Source organism: Tamandua tetradactyla, chromosome 12 (assembly GCF_023851605.1).
Source record: "Tamandua tetradactyla isolate mTamTet1 chromosome 12, mTamTet1.pri, whole genome shotgun sequence".
Taxonomy (NCBI): domain Eukaryota; kingdom Metazoa; phylum Chordata; class Mammalia; order Pilosa; family Myrmecophagidae; genus Tamandua; species Tamandua tetradactyla.
In genome coordinates this window covers 50,614,841-50,636,390 of record NC_135338.1, presented here as the reverse complement: position 1 = coordinate 50,636,390, position 21,550 = coordinate 50,614,841, and the positions used below count along the sequence as shown (strand labels likewise).

Genomic DNA, 21,550 nt, shown 5'->3' with positions numbered 1-21,550 from the left:
ACGTCTGTACCCACAGATCAGATTAAAAGAGCGTGGCTCTTCTGCCGTACACAGCAGTTTCAAACCAGCACACCCTTATTCTTTTAATGTCTGTGAGGATTCTGAAGTGACAACTCTTCTTTCATTTTGATATGGTGATTTGTGTCTTTTTCTCCATGGGCCCGTCTGACTATAAGTTTATTAATTTTATGGATTTTTAGAAAATCAACATTTGGTTTTACTGCTCTCTTTTCAATTTCATTGATTTCTGCTCTTATCTTTACCATTTCCTTATTTCTGCTTGCTTTGGGTTTATTTTGCTTTCTTTTTCTTGTGTTTTGAGGTAGGAGCTCAAATTATTTATTTGAGATATTGTTCTTTTCCAATACAAGCCTAGAATGGTATAAATTTCCCCCTGAACACTACTTTAGCTACATCCCACAGAGTTTGATATGTTGTGTTTGAATTTTCATTTAGTTCAAAATATTCTTAAATTTCCCTTGGGACTTTCTTCCTGACCCATGAATTACTGAGGTCTGTTACATTTACAAATAGTCAAGGATTTTTCACATGTCCTTCTGTTATCAATTTCTAGTCTAATCCGCTCTCCCAGCAGTAACCTGCTGTTACTTGTTCCTCAAAGCTTGTTAGCTTGTAGGGAGGGTGTTGGGGGTGGGGGTTTCTCTTGTTCTGATTCACCCTCTGTTTTAGGTGGGTGCTGCGTCTTGGGTGTCAGAGGCATGGCCTCTCTAGTTCTGCTACCCTTACCCTGACTGTAGCTGTGGATCTAGCCTGTATTCTGGCTTCTCCCACAGGAGTTACAGGTTTGTTTGTTTTTTTTTTTGCCTCCCAGTTCCCTTCCCCTTCCAGCTGCAATGAGTTTTTACCAGAGCCTTAAGGGCAGCAAATTTTGTCACCCATCCTTCTACTGATTAAGGTTTTTGTTAAGTAGAAGAGATAAGGGTACTGGTAGAGTTTCTTTCTCTTCCCATCATGTTGTCTTTCCTGTCTCCCAGGTCTGCTCCACACCGGACTTTTTTTATAGCCCTTTCTGGTCTTTTCTGTGAGTATTTAGTAGGATTCACAGAGAAAGAGAGAGTATAGACCAATTTATCAATTTTTCTAGCTAATCCCTTCACTCTAGGTCAGCAAGGTTTGTCTCTTTTCTCTTCAGGCACCTGTGTCTCCTCTTATTCTGGTCCAGTTTGTTGCTTCACACCCTCAGTTCTCCAAGGGTATGGGGGGAAAAAAGCCATGGATTTGATGTTAATATGGCTTTTGCATTATATGGGTGTGAGCAATGCTCTGTCTAGCTCTCTACATTCAGGGGCAGAGGCTGGAAGTCTCAGCAAGTCATTACATTTTTCTGAGCTTCAGTTTTCTCACCAGTAAAATGGGCATGGTAATACCTTCTTCAGAGGATGGTTATTGGGATTAAGTGACACATAGAACACATATAAATTTTCATATACCATAAAGGCTCCAGGGTAATGCTCTCATTCGATCATCAGTATCAGTAAGATGCAAAAAAAAAAAAAAAACCAAAATGGAATTTCTCAAGTCTGGCTACACATCAAAATCACCAGTGAAACTTGTGCAAAATATACATGCTGTGTTCCCAGCATCACAGAATTTTTCAGCAGGGCTTGGGATGGGACCCAGGAATCTATAGAAATGTCCCTCAATGATGCTAATGCAGAGTCAGGGATGAGAATGCCCATCTTACCTGTAATGCTTCCCTCCCACATTATCAGCATACCACTGCATATATGGGAAGCAGTAATTAAATTTTCAAGGAGATCCACCAACTGAGCCACCTTGATATTGGAAGATGGACTCTTCCAGTACATTTCTCTATTTAAACAGGGGTTGGGATTTCCTCACTGCTCCACCTGTGTTACACATGGCTATAGATAATCCCATTCCTGTGGGATCACAAGTAAATTTGTTTGTTTTGGGTTGAAACACGATGAGGGCTGATCTTCAGCTACAGTAGGACATTGGAGAAGAAATAAAGCAAACGCCCCCTTCCTGTGGCTTCCCTCTGGCCTCCTTGCTAAGTCTTCCCTGAGAGAGGCTCTTGCCCAACCACGCTGGTCCTGGAAAGCTGGGGCTGCTGACGCCAGCCAGCTGGACCTCAGGGTGGATCCTCTGTTGGTCCATGAGAGGGGTGCCAGGCCTGACCATCAGCAAAATGATATGATTCCAGGGGCTCTGTTATCCTGCCTCCCCATCCTCCCCTCTAACTTTCAAAGTCACCTGCAAAGGGATGGAGATTCAAGACTGGGTTTTCTCCCTTCAAGCCTAAGGTCATGGGACTGGAGGCAGAGGGCTTCGGTTATAATTCTTGTTCTACATTTCCTGCTGTGATTTCGAGGGGCTACTTAATACAAACCAGAACTACCATTATGGAACCATTCGCTATGTCCAGGGAGTGTGTTAAGTGCTTTATAAGAGGACATCTCAAATATTCCTATCAAAGTACCTAAGGCAGGAGAGCAGTAAATTAACTTTCTCAAACCCAGCAGTACAGCCCAATACAGCTTTGAAATTTCTTGGAGGTCTTCTGTTTTATTTTTAAAATTCATGTGAATTGTGCATTTTGTTCTCTATTGGTTTAATTTTTAGAACATTTTGAATTACATCAAATAAGTGGGGAAGAAACCTCCTTTTCCTCCCAAATTTTGGAGCAAAATGGATTATTCTAGAAGCTGATCTTGTTTATCCTCTGGCTTCTGGAATGCTGCAACATGTTCCCCTTTGCCCCTAGGGCCTTAGGTACCACAGTCCCTGATGACAAGAAGCCCAGACTGACATCATTGCATTTACCTCATGCACCAATGCTGGGATTTGCATACAATTATTCCTACATTACTTACCTACTTGAACATTAAATAACTTCTCCAAGTTCATATAGCTAGAAAGCTGAAATTCAAACACAGACTGCATACTTTTAAAGCTTATTCTTGAATCTACCGTCAATCTGAAACCCCGTTCAGCTCACATGTAAAATGAGATCATTATTTATCTCTCTTATTTCAGAAACGATTAAAGGAAGTTTGAAAACAAGTGCCCTACCTACCTCACCATGAGGTTATGAAGGTTAAAATATCACGTTCATAGGAATGGGCAAAACATAAAAATAAAACACATAAAATGCTAGCAACATACGAGGTATTATTACAGCTTTTCCAAAACATTTTACTATGCCAAGCCATTCAATTGGTTCAGCTGGTACTGAATGAAAGGACTCAATGGAACAGAAATAGAGACTTTGGGGGTTGCATAAAACCATGACCAAGAGTGACATCATCTGAGGGATGGCAACTGTGGCTCAGTGGCAGAATTCTTGCCTGACATGCTGGAGACCCTGGTTTGATTCCTGGGGCCTGCCCATGCCAAAAAAAAAAAAAAAAAAAAAAAAGAGTGACATCATTTGAAAAAATGAGAACAATTATTGAAACACAGCTCTTTCCTCTCAACAGTTTTGTGATTTAGCCAAGGTCGTTGCCATTTCCACATCACGGATGCACAAGCTGGGGGGCTCATTACGGTTAGGAGACGTACCTGACCTCTCCCAGGTGGGAACGATTGGGGCTGGTGCTCTAACCCAGGCGTCTCGGTGTTCATCACCAGGCGGTCGGCTTGACCTCAGAACCTGGATTGTACTTAGTTACTTTTAGGTTGCCCCAAATGCAGGATGTGTATCAATGAGTATCAATAATCAATGTTAATTCCCATTTTTAAAAAGGCTTAGAGCTTTTAATAAGATCCAGCATCTCGTTAGGATTTAATAGCATCATTTTATCTTCCTTCTAATTTTTACAATTACTGCATTTTATATTTATAATAAGTGATATTAGCCTTCCATTTACTGAGATTAAGTTTCTTTCTGAAATAATACTTTAAAAACTGAGTCGATTAACATATTACATACTATTTCAGGTAGTACGGAGAGATGGGAAAACTTGTGCAAGCGGTATGGGATGAAAATCACATGAGACACTCTGTCCCAGCGTTAAAAGCCAGTTTACGTTTAGAGCTTCACAGAGTACTTGCGACTGCCCGGCTGTGAGCTCAGCCTGAAAGGCATATTTGTCTTGCCAATGGGTTCCTTTATCACTATAGGTAGATTCTGGTTTCCTAAACAGAGGAGACTGCGTCCACCACAGAGTGCTCTGTGGGCAGTCTCTCTCTCCTCTTGGCCAGTAAGCTGCTAGGGTAACAAAGCATGAGTTCCGGTGGAGCAACCACACGGTGAGAACTCAGAGGGGACAGAATGGAGGCAGTTGGTGAGGGAGGCTGGAGACCTGCCAAGTGGGGACAAAGGTGACATGGGAAAAGAGGAGTAAATGTTTTTATTGAAATATCTGAAGATGTAGGGATACTCTGGAAACATGGTGAAAACCATGGCGCTCATTACCCAGGAAAACGCACAGGTTTATTTCTTCTCACATCTGCCTATACTATGTTAACAATACTGGGGGATTTGTGTGCTCTAGGGTTGGAACTCCAGCTTTGATCGCTTCTGTCTAGAAATTTCTTTGTTGACTACTTCATGCCCAAGAGTAACTGTAGAGTGATTTACCTAAATAAGGATTCCTAGATGTGCAATTTTTTTGCATATGTTATTCTCATCCATCCACCCACCCACCCACTCATCCATCCATCCATCCATCCATCCACCCACTCATCCATCCATCCACCCATCCAGGTACCAACCAACACAAATGGATTGCACTTTTCTTCTTATAATGGTTTCAGCTGCTCATCATAAGCTCAAAACTTTTTCAAATTTAGCTTATGCCAATTTTGGATCCTACTTTAATAAAGCTATGTGTTTTGATAGAACATCTCTCTGCAAATATCATTTGGTAAAACCAACCCCTTATGAAGATGAGCCACAATTATATGGAAGCTCCTTGACCTCTTGGCATACTTCCAAGTTCTCCAAGGACCTGGGTTGGAGGTTCAAGGACCTGCTTCATGCCAATCCCTGTACAAGGAATATGGAGATAAAACAAATACACTAGGTATGGGGAACCAGCTGCTCCTTTCCATTCCCACAGCACCTAGCACAGTACAAAGCCCATGGGAGAACTTGATTGGTGATCAGATATTCCTAAATAGGTTTTTGCAGTAGCTCCAGGATGCTTCCCCTTTAAAAGTAATATGATGTAATATAGAGTAAGATCTCTGACTTAGTAACTACACAGCCTTAAGTTCAAACTCAGCATGACCATTTTTTGGAACGACCTTGGACCAGCAGCTTAACCCTCAGCCTTAATTTCCTTGTAAAATGGGGAGAATAAAACCTACTTTGTAGGATTGTTGTGAGGATGACATGAAATAATTTTGTCAAGTGTTTAGCATAGTACCTGGCAAAGAGTAAGTGCCCGATAATTGATGGTCATGATAACGGTAACAATAACGAAGAAAGAGGAGGGCCAATAGATAGCAGCAGCATTTTCTAAAGGCAGGGATCATAAATCCGATTCAGATGGGCACTCCTCGTATTATAAAGAAAATATAGGAGCTTATCTGCTGGAGGAAAATGTAACCCAGCATGAAGAAGGAACTGCTCAGGCAGCATTCAAAGGCTGAGTGGGCTATGGACGAAGAGCCATCAGGAGACCTGTGTTCTTCTCCTAGCGCTACTCTACCAGCCATAGGACCTCAGCCAAGGACACATCCCTTTGTGCCTCCATTTACGTTGGTGAAAAACAAGGGGGTTGGATGAGATGGCTCCTAAGGGACCTCCCAGCTCTGATGCCCCCTGTCAAACATTTCGGGTTCACTAGGCATGGGTTTTCTGCTTTAGAGGGTCATCATTTCTGAAGGTGTTCTGTGTATACCACTCTTTTAGTATGAAAATAGCAGGTACCATCTCTAACTCTGCTCTCATCCCCCGAATGTTCTCTCATCCACATATGAAGACTGTCAACAGCCCTTGTTCTGAAGAGGGACATTTCGATTGCTTGGGCAATTATGTAACTAGACTTGTTACCATTCTAGAAGGCAGATTGGAAATGGATTAGACAAAAAGAATGCAAATTTTAGGGGATTTCTCTACTCAAGACCCCAAGGTAATGCTCCATATTCTTAAAGGCCTTTAGGCAAACTATTTTTTTCCTTTGAGCATAATAAATGCCTTAATTTTTAATTAAGTGCTTTAATTAGGTGCTTCCCTCCACTGTCCATAATGAGCACTCATATAATCTTAGTTAATAAAATGAGGATTTATTAAATGTTTGGTTTTAATAAATACTAAGCCATTATCTTCACAGTGGACCCCAAACCCTGGTGAAATGGAACAGTCCATGTGGTCATTAAAAGGGAAGGCATTAAGCTGTTTTTGTCAGTTACAAAAATGAATCTCCTCCACCCGCAGCTTGCCATTTCTTTGAAGGCCTGAAGCTGAATTTCATTTTATTACAGTTTTGGGGTCCCATAGACAGCTGCAACATACTGAGGGTAACACTTTAGCCAAGTATAAAGATCTTAAAAATGAAAAGAAGGAAAAACAAAAACAGAGAAATAGGTATGAAACAGTAGTACAAATGTTTCCCTATCCATGGCATCATTGACTAGTCTGTTCTGAAGGAGATTCATCAAAAAAGAAAGCTCAAATACATTCTAGGATACTCCCCTTTTCTGAAGGGGGCAGGATAAGGCAGTGAATTTAGTCATTTGGAGTTCCAGGGGAAAAAAAATTAGGATCTTCAGGATTTTTATTTCCAACTCAAGAATAGAGCAGCAGGAAATCAAAGCTTATGTAAACCTATCTCCCTTAGGCAATTAACTCTGGGGCAAGATGAGTAAAGAAATAATGCCATGTCATGCTGCTTTTGTGATTCATTCTGAAAAGACTGAATTTAGTCTTAAAGAATAAAGATAAGGAGAAAGGCATTGAGGCTTCATGTTCATCCGAGCCCTAGGAGATGGCTGTTTGTAGAGCCACGATGACCGATTTCTAAAGTTGGGCTTGAGAAAGCTAAAAGAAGTCACTCCCCAAATTAACCAAACAAGACGTAGGGCCGAGCTGGTCCTTTCGATGACCATCTTCTCATCCTCCGCTCATCCCTAGGTCTCCATGCCCAGTGCCCATACCCTGCTTTTACCTGTCCCCACTCGTCTCTGCCAACCTGTTGTTCATTATTGCAAAGGCTCCTACCCCCCCTGAGAATTCATTGTCCCGGGACAGCGCGTTGGTCTGGTGGGGGCAGCCATTGGCTGTTTCAGACAGCTGCTTCTGGAGGATGGCCAGCGAGACCTTGTTGGCTGCCAAGAAGTCCTTCATGGAGATCATCTCCCCTGAAAGCCGCCGAGTGTCCGAGTCACTCTCCATCACCCCTTCTGTTTCTATGGAGATGTTGCACCTGTTCCGGACATTGCCCGGCATCACCACATTCCTCCGCGACTGGAAGAGTCTTCTTTGGCATTGTTGGCAGCACCCACTATCTATCTTCCTCAGGATCCAGTTCACAGACTGTTTGATGAGGATGGAGATAACGTTAAACAAAGAGTAGATGCAGCAAACACCCATGAGGATAAAGACAAAGTTGGCAAAGCGGTAGAGGCCTTGGCTCTCATACTGTGCATTCTGGCTGCTGACAAGGTCCCCAAAGCCAATGGTGCTGAAAGCTACAAAACAGAAGTAGAGTGAGTCAAAATAGCTCCATCCTTCAATGGGGGTGTACATAGCAGACGCACAGCAGGAGATAAGGAGGGAGGCCAGACACAGGATCAACATGACATAGTACACGGAGGGCTTCCAGCCGGCCAAGCTATCTGCCTCAGACTTTCCTGTGTCCTTCAGGCTCTTCTGAGGCAGGACCCCTCGTCTCCGGAGCTGCCGCTGGTGGCATGATTTCATGAGGTAGGCAATGACAGTGATCAGGCGCTCCAGGAAGAGGTTGAAAAACAAGATGGTGCTGGCACACCCAATGAGACCATAAAAGATCAGAAAGATTTTTCCTCCTACTGTTGCTGGAGTTGTCATCCCAAACCCTGCAGGAGACAAAAATCAGAGGAGAGAGGAGTGAGTGATGTCCTCGTTGTGAATAGGGTCAGGGTCTCGGCCTTGATGGCTGGCAAATGACCCAGAGAAACAGTTTTATAAAACCACTCAGTCTTGACCTTTCTATGAACAAAGGGAAAAATCTCCACTTTTTTAAAAGACTGTTGTTCAGAGCCAGGCTGCTGAAAGCCTATATGGTGCCATTGTACAAATTGGAAAAAGGCATTTCTACTTCTGGGTGGACACAGCAAGCAAAAATGGCTTGGGTGATGACAGCTTGGGCTGGGGATTTCAAACTTCTCCTGCTAGATGTCCTTGTACCATACACAACCTGAACAACTGTACTCAAAAGACCTCATTCAAAGAGATAAGCAAGGCTCATACGAAGAAATGTTTCTATAGGTTCATCGGGATTCACCAATTCTACAAATGTTTAAGTGCTATTCCAGGAACTGACTGGGGCTATAAGTGTAGACAAGACAGAGGTAGTCCCTGCCCTCAGGGAGCTCTAGTCTAATTAAATGGTTACTACATTGTGTGAAAGGTATTGTCCTGGAGGAGGCATAAGGAGCTCTGGAGAAGGGAACCCACCCCAGACTTGGAGTTCATGGAAGACTAAGCTGAGACCGGCATGCAAACAAGTTAGGCAGGCAAGGATAAGGGTGTGTGTGTGTGGGGGGGAAGGTGCTGATGGGGATATTCCAGGCAGAGAAATCACAAATGCTGGCATATGCAGAAATGAGAAGTTTGCCAAGATCTGCCCATCTTTTAAGCAAAATTGTTCAAACATGCACCTCATGCTGTTGGAGTGAAAACTAGTGTGTTGGCCATTCTATTTTTCTTTGTTTTATTTATTTATTTACTTATATTTTGGCATGGGCAGGCTCCTCTTTTTTTTTTTCTTTTGGCCGTTCTATTTTGATAAAATATAAAATGTCTCTCACACCTTTGCCTTTTACAGTTCATAATTTCCTCCTTCTTGACGTTTCTACCCTTACACACAGGTGTGTTACTAAGAATCCCAACTGTAGAATAATGGCTGTCATTAAGAAAAAAAATAGTAAGAATTTCTCACTAAGTGACAAGATCTGCTCACCCTGAGTCATGTAGCCTTCCTCCAAGCAAATGATTCAGTAAACAAGAGAAAGCAGATTTGTTTGAGATGATGGGCACCCAACGTTACTGAAAACAAATATCATTAAAAATATAAATATACTGAGTATGCCCACCTGGGTTCCGTTTCTTATTCAAATCAAACTTCTTTGTTTCTACTTTTTCTTTATTTTCATATTCAGTTTCCCCGACTTGGGCTCCATTGCTGAGATTTCAAGAACTCACCGGTTGTTTTCTCTCTCTCTCTTGTCCCCGAGCCAACTCTTTCCCCTTTTGCCACTGTGCAGCCAATCACAGTCTCCTAGTGCATCCTGGGAAGTAGTCAGGTCAGACTTGGTGATTGTGGGCTTCTGGGATTACAACCTCCCAGTCTCCTCAGGTTGAGCCAAGGGACCACTTTCCTCAAACACCTAGCTGTGTGTTTTAGTTTCCTACGTTGCTCAATCACATACCATGAAATGGGCTGGGTTAAACAATGGGAATTTATTTGCCCTCAGTTTGAGACTGGGAAAAGTCCTACTCAAGACATCATGAAGGCTGGCTGCTGGTGATCCCTGGTCCTCAGCTTGTCACATGGCAAGGCAGATGGCAGTGTCTCTTAGTCTCTCCCTTCCCTTCCAGGTTCCACTAATTCACAGCTTCTGGTTGTTCCCTGTGGCTTTCTCTCTTATGCCTATATTTCATTTTGCTTATAAGGGACTCTAGTAATAGCATTAAGATCCATTCTGATTAGGCTGGGCCACACACACCTTAACTGAAGTAACCTCATCAAAAGGTCCTACTTATAATGGGTTCACACCCACAAGAATAGATTAGACTTAAGCACTTATTTCTCTGGTGTACGAATATATAGCTTCAAACCACCACAGTATGCATATTGAGTTACAATTTAGTCTTCCAATTAGATTCAATTTTCCCTTCTCAGCACATAAGCAACAGCCTTAAGGTAGGAAATTAACAGCATGTACCCAAGAAACTGGAGGAAGATACTGAGTTTAGCTCTTTAGTTGGGTAGGTGGTGGTATAAACAGGACAATTTGGTAAGGAAGGAGTAAGGGAGAGGCAATGAAAGTGAACCCCTGGAAAATAATTCCATTGAGAGTTACAGTTTTAGCCTTTACAGGTAGAGAGAAAAACAGACCATCATTCTTGGGGAAGTCTTGTTTTCAACATTAAAGCATCCCCAGCTGCTCTCGTCAGTGTAAATTCTTCTTTATTAGATCTCTTTATCATGTAAAGAAATACCTTGTCCTTGCTGTGTTTTCTCTTGTCGGTATCTTTAATTTTTATCCCCAAAGTCAAGTGAAATGAGGTAGCTGAAGCAGTCGAGAATTAAGAAAAAGTGGATTGAGTCTGATGAGTGAGCTTAGAGAAATGTCTTTTTCTACCTAATCCAAAAGAACACCGAGGTGTAACCAAGGTGACAGGGAATTGATAATCTAAGTTAGTTAGTTTATATAAGGAAGATAGGTTTGCCTCCACTGGCTCAGTGAATTCCTGGATCCAGGAAAACTTGCGAATGTTTCCCTACTGTTCTATTTTGCTAGCTGCCGGAATGCAATATACCAGAAACAGAATGGCTTTTAAAAAGGGGGAATTTAATAAGTTGCTAGTTTACAGTTCTAAGGCCAAGAAAATGTCTCAGTTAAAGCAAGTCTGTAGAAATGTCCAATTTAAGGCATCCAGGGAAAGATACCTTGGTTCAACAAGGCTGATGAAGTTCAGGGTTTCTCTCTCAAGTGGAAGGGCACATGGCGAACACAGTCAGAGTTTCTCTCTCATCTGGAAAGGCACATGGTGAATACAGTCAGGATTTCTCTCTCATCTGGAAGGGCACATGGGGAACACAGCATCATCTGCTTGCTTCTTCTCTTGGCTTCCTGTTTCATGAAGCTCCCCAGGGGCATTTTCCTTCTTCATCTCCAAAGGTTGCTGGCTGGTGGACTCTGCATCTCGTGCCTATGTCGTTCTGCTCTCTCTGAATCTCTTGCTTTCTCCAAAATGTTTCCTCTTTTATAGGATTCCAGTAAATGGAATGGGTGGAGACGTGCCTCCACCTAATCCAGTTTAACAAACACTCTTGATTAAATCACATCTCCAGGGAGATGATCTAATTACAGTTTCAAACATACAGTACTGAATAGGGATTAGAAGAAACAGCTGCCTTTACAAAATGGGATTAGGATTAAACATGGCTTTTCTAGGGTACATACATCATTTCAAACCAGCTCACCCACTAAGAAGACATAAGGTGAAGCCCCTGCCCCCAATGCTGTAAGGTCAGAGGATGCAGAGGCCTCAAGTTTGGATATTTTGTTGTCAAGGTCAAGGTGTTACATTCCTGGGATGTGGGCAGGTGTCTCTTGTGCTTGTTGCCAGTAAAAGTGTTTGTGCTCCTCCGGGTCACTCTTCCATCAGCCACCTGAACCTCTGGCCTCCAGTCTCGATGGACAGGAAGCTCCTTCTGATGCTGGAGGTGTGCAAGCAGCGGCTGGACTTGTGATGGTTGAAACAGAACATGTGCCCAGTGATCTAAGCCTGAGATTCTATCTAATCCTCAGACTTGTTGACACCTTTCTTGATCATCAACTGTGTGCCAGGCCTAGGTTGTAAAAGGAATTACAAACTCTACTCCATAAAGTTGTTCACCTAAGTCTTGTTGGGAGACACAGTTCTGACACACATGGCCCCGTAGGTGCAAGCTCATGTGTGACCGAGAGCCAGAGTGGGTGTCTGCTGTTTTCTTTTGCCTGGCATCCATTTTCCCTGGGGGAGCCATGTCCCCTCCCCAGGAGTCAATCTGAGTGAGGATGTCAGTCAAGCTGTACCACTGTTGCTCCACCACGGGGTGGGAAGGTGACCCAAGCTGGACCAATCAGATGCTCTTCTCTGTCACTGCATTTTGAACCCTGACTGACCCAAGTGATCAAACTGTGCCACTAGAAATCTGAGAAGGGAACAGCCACTTGCACTTCTCTTAGGATGGAACTTCTAAGTATCAACTTGAACGTTCAATACCTGTGACTGAGAAAGAGGGAGCTTGTATTTTGGAGCCAGGGAGCTTTGCAAGAAGCTTACATATGGCTCCAAATTGCTATTGTTTTCCTTCCTTAGGCACTTCAAGTATAGCCACAGATGGAAGAGCAGATCAGAGTAAAAAAAACAAAACCCAACCAGGATTCTGTTCTCAGCAAATAGCTCCTCTGCAGGGAGCTCTTAGCTGGAGAGAAAAAGGCTTTAAAATCCAATCTCCTAACCAGGATTCTCATACATGGGAGTGTAAACTACCGCAACCATTTGGAAGACTTACATATACTCTATCAGCCAACAAAATAAATATACCAGACCACTCATGGCTGTGCTTTTAGGAATAGCCCCCACTTGGAAACTACTCAAGTTCCTTTCCATCAACAGAACTACAAACGCACTGCGGTGCGTGCACACAACATGGGGAGGAATAACTTCGAGCTATGTGCAATAACATGGCTGGATCTCTCAGACATGATGTGGAACAAAAGCCAGCCAGACAGGAAAGAATTGTACCGTACGATTTCATTTATATATTGTACAAAACAGACAAGACTGATCTGTGCTGTCAGAATTCAGGAGAGGGTTTCCTTTGAGGAGCTGGTGGCTAGAAGGGGAGCTGGTCATGTTCTTGATCCAGGTGCTGGTTACACGAATGTGTTCACTGTGAACATGCAGTGAGCTGTACATTCGTGACATATGCACTTTCATGTATGCATGTTACAGTTCAATAAAATGTTTAAAAACTATCCAAGCATGTGCCTGCTTTTAAGCAGCTCTGGAGTGGGAGGGGCTCTGCCAGCAAAGAGGGAAAAAAGCACCAGGCTATGCCTGGGCTTCTCTTCAGTCACAGCCTGGTGCAGATAGCTTGCTCCTTTGGCTCCTAAATCCTGGGGACTGAGAATCTACAAAGCGTCTGAGTACTACCCTCTGTTCATTGAAAACAGGGAACTGAGGCAACACTCAGATAAAGAGGGAAACATTTATTGATTTTATTATTGATCTGATAGTATTTCAGAAACTGGATAAAGTCAATCAGAAATAATGAGGTGTGTGTAGAGGGGGACTTACCGGCAATGGGAAGAGAACTTTCTCAGGTAGCACAAGTTTCCAATAGGGAAAATTTTCTCAAATCTCCCTTTCCTGACCTAGAGGTGATTTACCAGGAGCTGTAGAGGAGCTCACAGCTGCAAGGAATTAGCAATCATTTATTGAGCACCTATTAACTTCAAGGCCCTGCTCTATGTGTGTGTGGCACAAAAAGATGACTGGACAAGATCCGACCTCAAGGAGACCAGCATACAGGGGGTGGGGGCTGGGGGGTGGGGTGGGGTGGACTGATAACCCCAAAAAGCTGAGACAAAACAAGTCAATGTGAGTCAGGCCCAAATAAAGGCACAATGGAGCGATCCAGGTTTCAAGGTCCTGAAGGCAGCCTTACTTTGAGATGATTGATTCGAGCACATAAAAATACGTTGTTGAAGGCTGGCTTCTAAAGTAGATAAGCTGATTTTTCCAATGAATGAGACTTCTCGTGATTTCCTGACAAGTTCCAGGGATTTAAAGTTTCTAGATTCTGATTTTGTTTACTTTTTTCATTTTAATTAAAAAATACATTTTTTAGTTTAGTTGGTTTGAAAACACTGAATTTTATTGAAGAGATCATCTATGACTTTTGATTATCTACTGTATTTCACTGATCCCTGCTGTATTTTCTTAAATCAGAAGAAACCACAGAAACTGGCACATGGGGTAATGCTCCTGCCCATGAGTACATTTATTTCTCCTCCTACAAAAACATTTTTTAATTTGTACATTTAATCACTATCATTGTACACTCTAGGCATTCCTAGATTATACCATCTCAATCTTTATCGTCTGTTTCCTTCTGATTTCATTTGTGCCCCAGCCCTCCTCCCTCTATCATTCTCACATTCAGCTTCAGTGTACTAACATTACTGTATTACAGTTAGGTAGTATTGTGCTATCCCTTTGTGAATTTTTACAGTCAGTCCATGGGTACATTTAGAGGTGTGTCAATACCTTATAGCATTCCCAAAACTTAACAGGCTTTTTCATGGAAAACCCCTCCTCTTTCGAGACCCCAGAATACTGTGCATTAAGGATGACTTGATTGGAAATAAAAAGCCTCAGGTCTTATAGAGCAAAGGCATCCTCTGCCAGTTATGTGCTTGTCACTGATCCCCACAACTCTGCAGAGAGGTGAGTATTAAATGCCTTTTATAAAAGCCAACCCATTTCTGGTATATTGCATTTCTGGCAGCATTAGCAAACTAAAACAGCAAGGAATAGAATAAGGTCCTACCCCCCCCCCCAACCCATTCCCTTTCTTGCAGAACATTTCCATGTTGGGCGAAGGATTTTTAGATGCTCTGGAGGGTCATGTTAAATTAAAAAGCTCTTAGCAATACCACAGCCCCATCTCAGTCCTTCCCTACTGTTTGTATCTTCTCTTAGAAATCTTTAAGTGTGGGAATGTGAATGCTGTTGACTTTTAAAATCTGAGTTTACTTTATGTATTTTCGGGATCTGGGCTTGTTCGTTGCTCTCAAGTGACAGGCTTTCTAACACTGTTAATTCCAAAGAGAAGGCATTTGGTGGTATCTTAAAAATGCACAGCTTATTCCCCACATAAAAGCCCAGAGATGGAGCTTGTACACTCAGAATGCTTTGCATTGGCACACGCTGATGACACCCAGCTTTGAACCATGCTTAATTGAAAATGGTAAATAAACATTGCCCAGCCAGAGCTCCCATGCCTGGCAGCTATTGGACTCATTAAAAGGAAAAATGACCAGCTCCCCAACCGTCTACACAACCCTTTCCGTATGTAATGTGGGCTGTTGCATTGGAGTCACATTAATTTTTTATCATTCCTTAGTAATTAACATTATATTTCTGCTGATATACCCCATCAATATGGTGATTTGATTACAAAACATAAAACTACTCATTAAACTCCAATTATGTTGCTCAGGTATAATTTGATTTTGATTGGTTGGAAAAATGCTGTTGTGTTGCCTTTTATTTTTTTCCTACTCCCCCTTTTAAGATATCCACTTATGTGTTACATTTACAGTGCTGGTGGTGGTACAGGGTTTATTTAGCAAAGGCCATTCCCTATCATGTTTACTAAGAACTCAATGGCATTTTGGTGCCAATAATGGAGATGACATTTATGGAATCTAAGTGAGACACCTCCAGATAATCCACCCTTCCCATTCCTGGTGAGAGGCCTTCTGGTGAGAGAAATCACTTTAAGGAAATAGGGGTCCATGTGCTGATTATTTTGATGTTGAATGAATGCGAATTTTTGAGGCCTGCCAAAGCAGGAGTTGGGGCCACCAGAGTGATATGCTAAAACTTGATTTTGCATTCACCTCTTCAAGGACAAGTGTGTGTACATACACCCCCTTCATACAAGGAATCTGATCTGGTAAATGAGTGGCAGAGGACCTCTCTGTGCTGCCTTTGACTTATGATATGGGTAGGTTGAATGTCAGTCAAATTGGCCATAAGAAAAGGAGGGCTTGGTTTGGCAGGCCAAAATGTAATCTGAGTGTTCAAATTATAATGTCAACATTCAAATGGATTAAGTTGGCAGAGCTAGAGAAGGGATGCTTCATTAATGAGTTGATTCATTCCACAGATATTTACATGACATTTATTTATGGGTTGGACACTGGGGTACAGGGGCTGAAGAGACTGATGCATCTGCACTCTCAGGGAACTTGCATTCTAACTGAATAAAGGTCAAGGACTGGACGGAGCCTTCAAAGACTTCCCGTCACACTTTGAATTCAATCCGAGGTCTTTGCCAGGGCCTTCGTGGCTCCCACTGATCTCCTTCCATCCTGCCTCTCACTCATCAAACCTTCCTGGTACTTGCTCTCTTTGAAGTTGCCAAGCATGCTCCTGCCTCAGGGCCTTTGCACTTGCTGTGCCCACTGCCCATAGCACTCCTCCCCAGTTACTTGCCTGGCTTGCTTCCTTAACTCATCCATGCTTTGGCTGTCCAGTCACCTTCTCAGAGACAATTTCCCCGACTGCCCTAAATAAAACAGCAGGCTCCATCAGTCCTGATCTTCTTACTTCAAATTACTCCTGCCTAGCACTTAACACCACCAGATATTATGTGATTTATGCCTGTCTATTCATGCTTGCCAGTTGAATAAAAGTTTCCTGAGGGCAGTGCCTTCATCTGGTTTATTGTCATATCCAAAGCATCAGAATAGTGCCTGACACTTTGTCAGTGCTAATAAACATTGCTGAATGAATCAGTGATATGAAAAAAATAAGATAATCCCATTTGATGGATGAGAAAAGGAGGCATATAGAGGCTAACTTGTCCAAAGGCACAAAACTAGAAATAATGGTCTGGAATCAGAACCTAGATTTGTCTTATCCCTCAGGCCAATGCTTTTTCCACCAGACTATGCTCACTGAGTTTTTGAGCCACACTGGGTGTACACATCCTATGTGGAATTGAGGGAAGGAAATAACAGCCATCTATAGTCCCATGAATAGACACCCAAATGGCAGTGGCTGCCAGTCTGGTACCAAAATCAGGGGACTGGCTGGCACCAGAAGCAGAAACCCTACCATCTTCCCTTACTAAAACACATGTTACTGAATGTATGTTTTTCCCAACAAATGATGTAATTACATCAATTTGAAAACCTGTTATGCCCCATGCATTCTGGTTTCCATGAATTTCATAGGGACACAAATGAAACTGATTGTCACAGGTGGTGTTTTCAGTGTACAATTTATTCACTGTTCTTCAAGCCTGCAGTCCTCTGGAGCTTGTTTAACCCCGAGTCTGGGAGCAGATCAGCAGATCTGAGCGCAGGGGGTTGATTTGGAGGCTAGGGAGACTGGCCTGACAGTCAGCCTTGGTCTAGTTCCTATGGATGATTTCAGACCTGTGGTAATGTGACCGTAACACCTAGGGAAGCTTCTGGGACCCAAACAGGCTCCCTGGTTCCTTGGGGCTAGGAATGACGCTCCTGGGCACTGCCAGGGTCCTAGACCCCAGTGGAGCCCCTCTGTGAGACCGTGCAGGGAGGAGAACCAGCTTGCAGTTGCCACCCTTTTATGTCTATGCATAAGAGACATAATCTTTAAAATTTTTAAAATAAAGATTAAAAAGTTTAAAAGCTTTGTATTATATTTTTCAACCATATGTAAAATTAGATCAGTATAAAGAACCCTCACAAACTAATCACCTAGATTCAGCAATTGTCAACATTTGCCAATTGAGTTTCTCCTATCCTATCTCACTCCCTTTTTTTGTGGGACTATTTTAAGGTAAATTTCAGACAGCATGCCATTTTATCCATCAAAAAAATGGATGCATCTGTAACTGCCAAGGACTGTTTTCCAAAATGACCACTAGGCCATTACCAAGCGTAATAAAATTAACACTAATTCCTTAACATCAAATAATACCCACTCCATATGAAAATTTCTTGAAAATATCTTTTACAGATCATCTTTTTATTGATGATTTTATGAATTAGAATCCTAGCAAGGCCCACACATGTAATATATCTCTCAAATCTCTTATTGTATAACAATCTTCCCTTTCATTTTTCATGCCTTTGATTTCTTGGACAAATTGAGCCATTTTCCCTGCAGACATCAATCAAAATTTTTTCTAGAAATATTTGAAGGAAAAAAAGGATTGTGTATTCTGAGAGTGCCTTCAGCTGCAGTGGCAGCTCTCAAACACTGCACAGGGGATATATATATTGTCACAAACTCTCTGGAGAGCAATTTGGTAATATGTATCAGATGTCTTTAAAATGTTATACTCTTTTATCCCGTAATTTTGCTGTTAGGGATATATCCCAATAACTATGAGAAATCTGACCAGTTATGGGCATTGATATTCACTTGGACTTTTAATAATGAAAATCCTAAGCAAACTAAATATCAGATAATAGGGAAATATCTAAATAAAGTAGCTATTTAAATAAAGCCATTAAAATTATATATACAGATTCCTGGTCCATGAAACTCCCCCCCCCCAAAAAAAAAATTATATATATAAAGAGTTCTTAATGACTAAAGAAAATGTTGTAGAAAAAAGCAGAGTCAAACTGTAGCTGCAGAATGAATCAAGCCTGGTATGTGTCATGTACTCATTAAATATTTGTTGGATGAAGAAATAAACTTTATAAAATACATTTAAGTAGCTACATATATTATAAAAGATAAAATACTTTTGGCTGCAAGTAACAGACCATTAATAGAGACTGTAAGTGACAAACCATAAATAGAGGTGGCTTAAATGTGAAGGGGATTTGTTATCTCACAATACATGAAGTCAAGAGTCAGGGCTGCCCCAGGGGTGATTAATTTAGTGGCTTTAGAACATAATCTGGGAGCCAAATCCATCTCGTTGTTGTGGATCTGGCCCCATCAACATGTTGGGTAGTTTCCCTCATGCCAACAGCTCCAGGTACCGCATCCTCACACACCAAATCCAGGATCAGGAAACACTGCGTTCCTACCTGTGTATGTCTCCAGGAAAACAAAGAACCCTTCCCAAGGACCCGTGGCAAAATTCCCATCACATATCATTGGTCAGCACCAAGTCAAATGACTTTCTCTTAAACGTACCATCTCCAAGAGGAATGACTTCCTCTTACACTTAGATTTACCTGAGTCCCTTTGGAGAAGAGATGACCCCAGAACCAATGATTTCTGGCCACCAGGGGAAAGCTACAAAATTGTCAATCAGATTATTTCAGGTTCGTGATAATTTGGGTGATTTATTTTTTTTCCTAATGTTTTATATCTTTCAATACTTTTAAACTGAGAAAAATATGTTAAAATATTCTGGCAGATTTCCTCAGGTGGTAGACGAACACTTTCCAGAAGAAACATATCTCTTGACTCTTTCTGCTCATACTCTAATAAACAAAGCTTGATTTGCAAATACTTTCCCACAACTTTTTTTTTTAAATTTTTTTATTAATCAAAAAAAAGAAAAGAAATTAACACAACATTTAGAAATCATTCCATTCTACAAATGCACTCAGTAATTCTTAGTATCATCACATAGATGTATGATCATCATTTCTTAGTACATTTGCATCGATTTAGGAAAAGAACTAGCAAAACAGCAGAAAAAGATATAGAATGTTAATATAGAGAAGAGAATTAAAATAATAATACTAATAATATATATATATATATATATATAAAGGAAAAAGAAAAAAAACAAAAACAAAAGATACAAACAAACAAACAAAAAACCATATTTCAGGTGCAGCTTCATTCAGTGTTCCAACCTAGTTACATTACACTTAGGTATTATTGTGCTGTCCATTTTTGAGTTTTTGTATCTAGTCCTGTTGCACAGTCTGTATCCCTTCAGCTCCAATTACCCATTATCTTACCCTGTTTCTAACTCCTGCTGGTCTCTGCTTCCAATGATATATTCCAAGCTGATTCTCGAATGTCGGGTCACATCAGTGGGACCATACAGTATTTGTCCTTTAGTTTTTGGCTAGACTCACTCAGCATAATGTTCTCTAGGTCCATCCATGTTATTACATGCTTCATAAGTTTAGTCTGTCTTAAAGCTGCATAATATTCCATCGTAGGTATACGCCACAGTTTGTTTAGCCACTCGTCTGTTGATGGACATTTTGGCTGTTTCCATCTCTTTGCAATTGTAGATAATGCTGCTATAAACACTGGTGTGCAAATGTCCATCTGTGTCTTTGCCCTTAAGTCCTTTGAGTAGATACCTAGCAGTGGTATTGCTGGGTCGTAATCCATTCTGCCATTCTATGTCTTTTGATTGGGAAATTCAGTCCATTAACTTTTAGTGTTATTACTAAAAGTTTGGATAATATTTTCCTCTACCATTTTGGCTTGTGTATTATATATATCATATCTGATTTTCCTTCTTTCTACACTTTACTCCATACCTCTCTCTTCTGTCTTTTCGTATCTGACTCTAGTGCTCCCTTTAGTATTTCTTGCAGAGCTGGTCTCTTGGTCACAAATTCTCTCAGTGACTTTTTGTCTATAAATGTTTTAATTTCTCCTTCATTTTTGAAGGACAATTTTGCTGGATATAGGAGTCTTGGTTGGCAGTTTTTCTCTTTTAGTAATTTAAATATATCATCCCACTGTCTTCTAGCTTCCATGGTTTCTGCTGAGAAATCTACACAAAGTCTTATTGGGTTTCCCTTGTATGTGACAGATTGTTTTTCTCTTGCTGCTTTCAAGATCCTCTCTTTCTCTTTGACCTCTGACATTCTAACTAGTAAGTGTCTTGGAGAACGCCTATTTGGGTCTATTCTCTTTGGGGTGCGCTGCACTTCTTGGATCTGCAAATTTAGGTCTTTCATAAGAGTTGGGAAATTTTCAGTGATAATTTCTTCCATTAGTTTTTCTCCTCCTTTTCCCTTCTCTTCTCCTTTTGGGACACCCACAACACGTATATTTGTGCGCTTCATATTGTCATTCAGTTCCCTGATCCCCTGCTCAAGTTTTTCCATTCTTTTCCCTATAGTTTCTGTTTCTTTTTGGGATTCAGATGTTGCATCCTCCAGTTCACTAATTGTAGCTTCTGTCTCTTTAGATCTACCATTGTAGGTATCCATTGTTTTTTCCATTTTTTCTTCTTTGTCCTTCACTCCCATAAGTTCTGTGATTTGTTTTTTCAGATTTTCTATTTCTTCTTTTTGTTCAGCCCATGTCTTCTTCATGTCCTCCCTCAATTTATTGATTTGGTTTTTGAAGAATTTTTCCATTTCTGTTCGTATATTCAGCATTAGTTGTCTCAGCTCCTGTATCTCATTTGAACTATTGGTTTGTTCCTTTGACTGGGACATATCTTCAATTTTCCGAGCGTCATCCATTATTTTCTGCTGGTGTCTGGGCATTTGATCAGATTTCCCTGGGTGTGGGACCCAGCTGGTTGAAAGCTTTTTCTGTGAAATCTCTGGGCTCTGTTTTTCTTTTCCTGCCCAGTAGGTGGCGCTCGTGGCGCTCGTCTGTCTGCACGGCAGTCGGCCCAGGAAACCGCGCGTGGAGGTGGGGGTCGCTGACCGCCGCGGCTTGGGAGAGTGCCGGTCCCAATTGCCCAGCTGGCCCGAAACGCCAAGCGTGACGGGAGGGCCCCGCTATCCAATGTTCCCAGTTAGACCAGGGAGCCACGTGCGTGGAGGGGAGCCCAGTCGCCAGCCGCCCCGGCCGGGAAAATGCGCGTCCCTTGGGTATCTCACCGCAGCAGATTCTCCCTGCCTGTTCAGCTGTTCCAGAATGGGGTACGCTGTCTTTTTGGTATCTGTTGTGACTCCGGGAGCTGTTTCGTATTGTTTCTGTTTCTTTAGTTGCTTTTCTGGAGGAGGAACTAAGACCCGC

At 41.8% G+C, this 21,550-nt stretch overlaps 1 protein-coding gene and 1 long non-coding RNA gene across 2 annotated transcripts in view; one reads left to right on the top strand and one right to left on the bottom strand.

Annotated features, from left to right (window-relative positions):
- LOC143652106 (uncharacterized) overlaps positions 1 to 21,550 on the top strand; it is a 34,325-nt gene that overhangs the window by 6,430 nt on the left and 6,345 nt on the right. The window lies entirely within an intron of this gene.
- The window catches only part of KCNK13 (potassium two pore domain channel subfamily K member 13), a 136,326-nt gene continuing 120,979 nt past the window's right edge, over positions 6,204 to 21,550 (bottom strand). Inside the window, exon 2 of the mRNA XM_077123309.1 lies at positions 6,204 to 7,989. Within this exon, the coding sequence (XP_076979424.1) occupies positions 7,097 to 7,989 (893 nt within the window). The 3' untranslated portion in view covers positions 6,204 to 7,096. The remainder of the gene's footprint in view (positions 7,990 to 21,550) is intronic.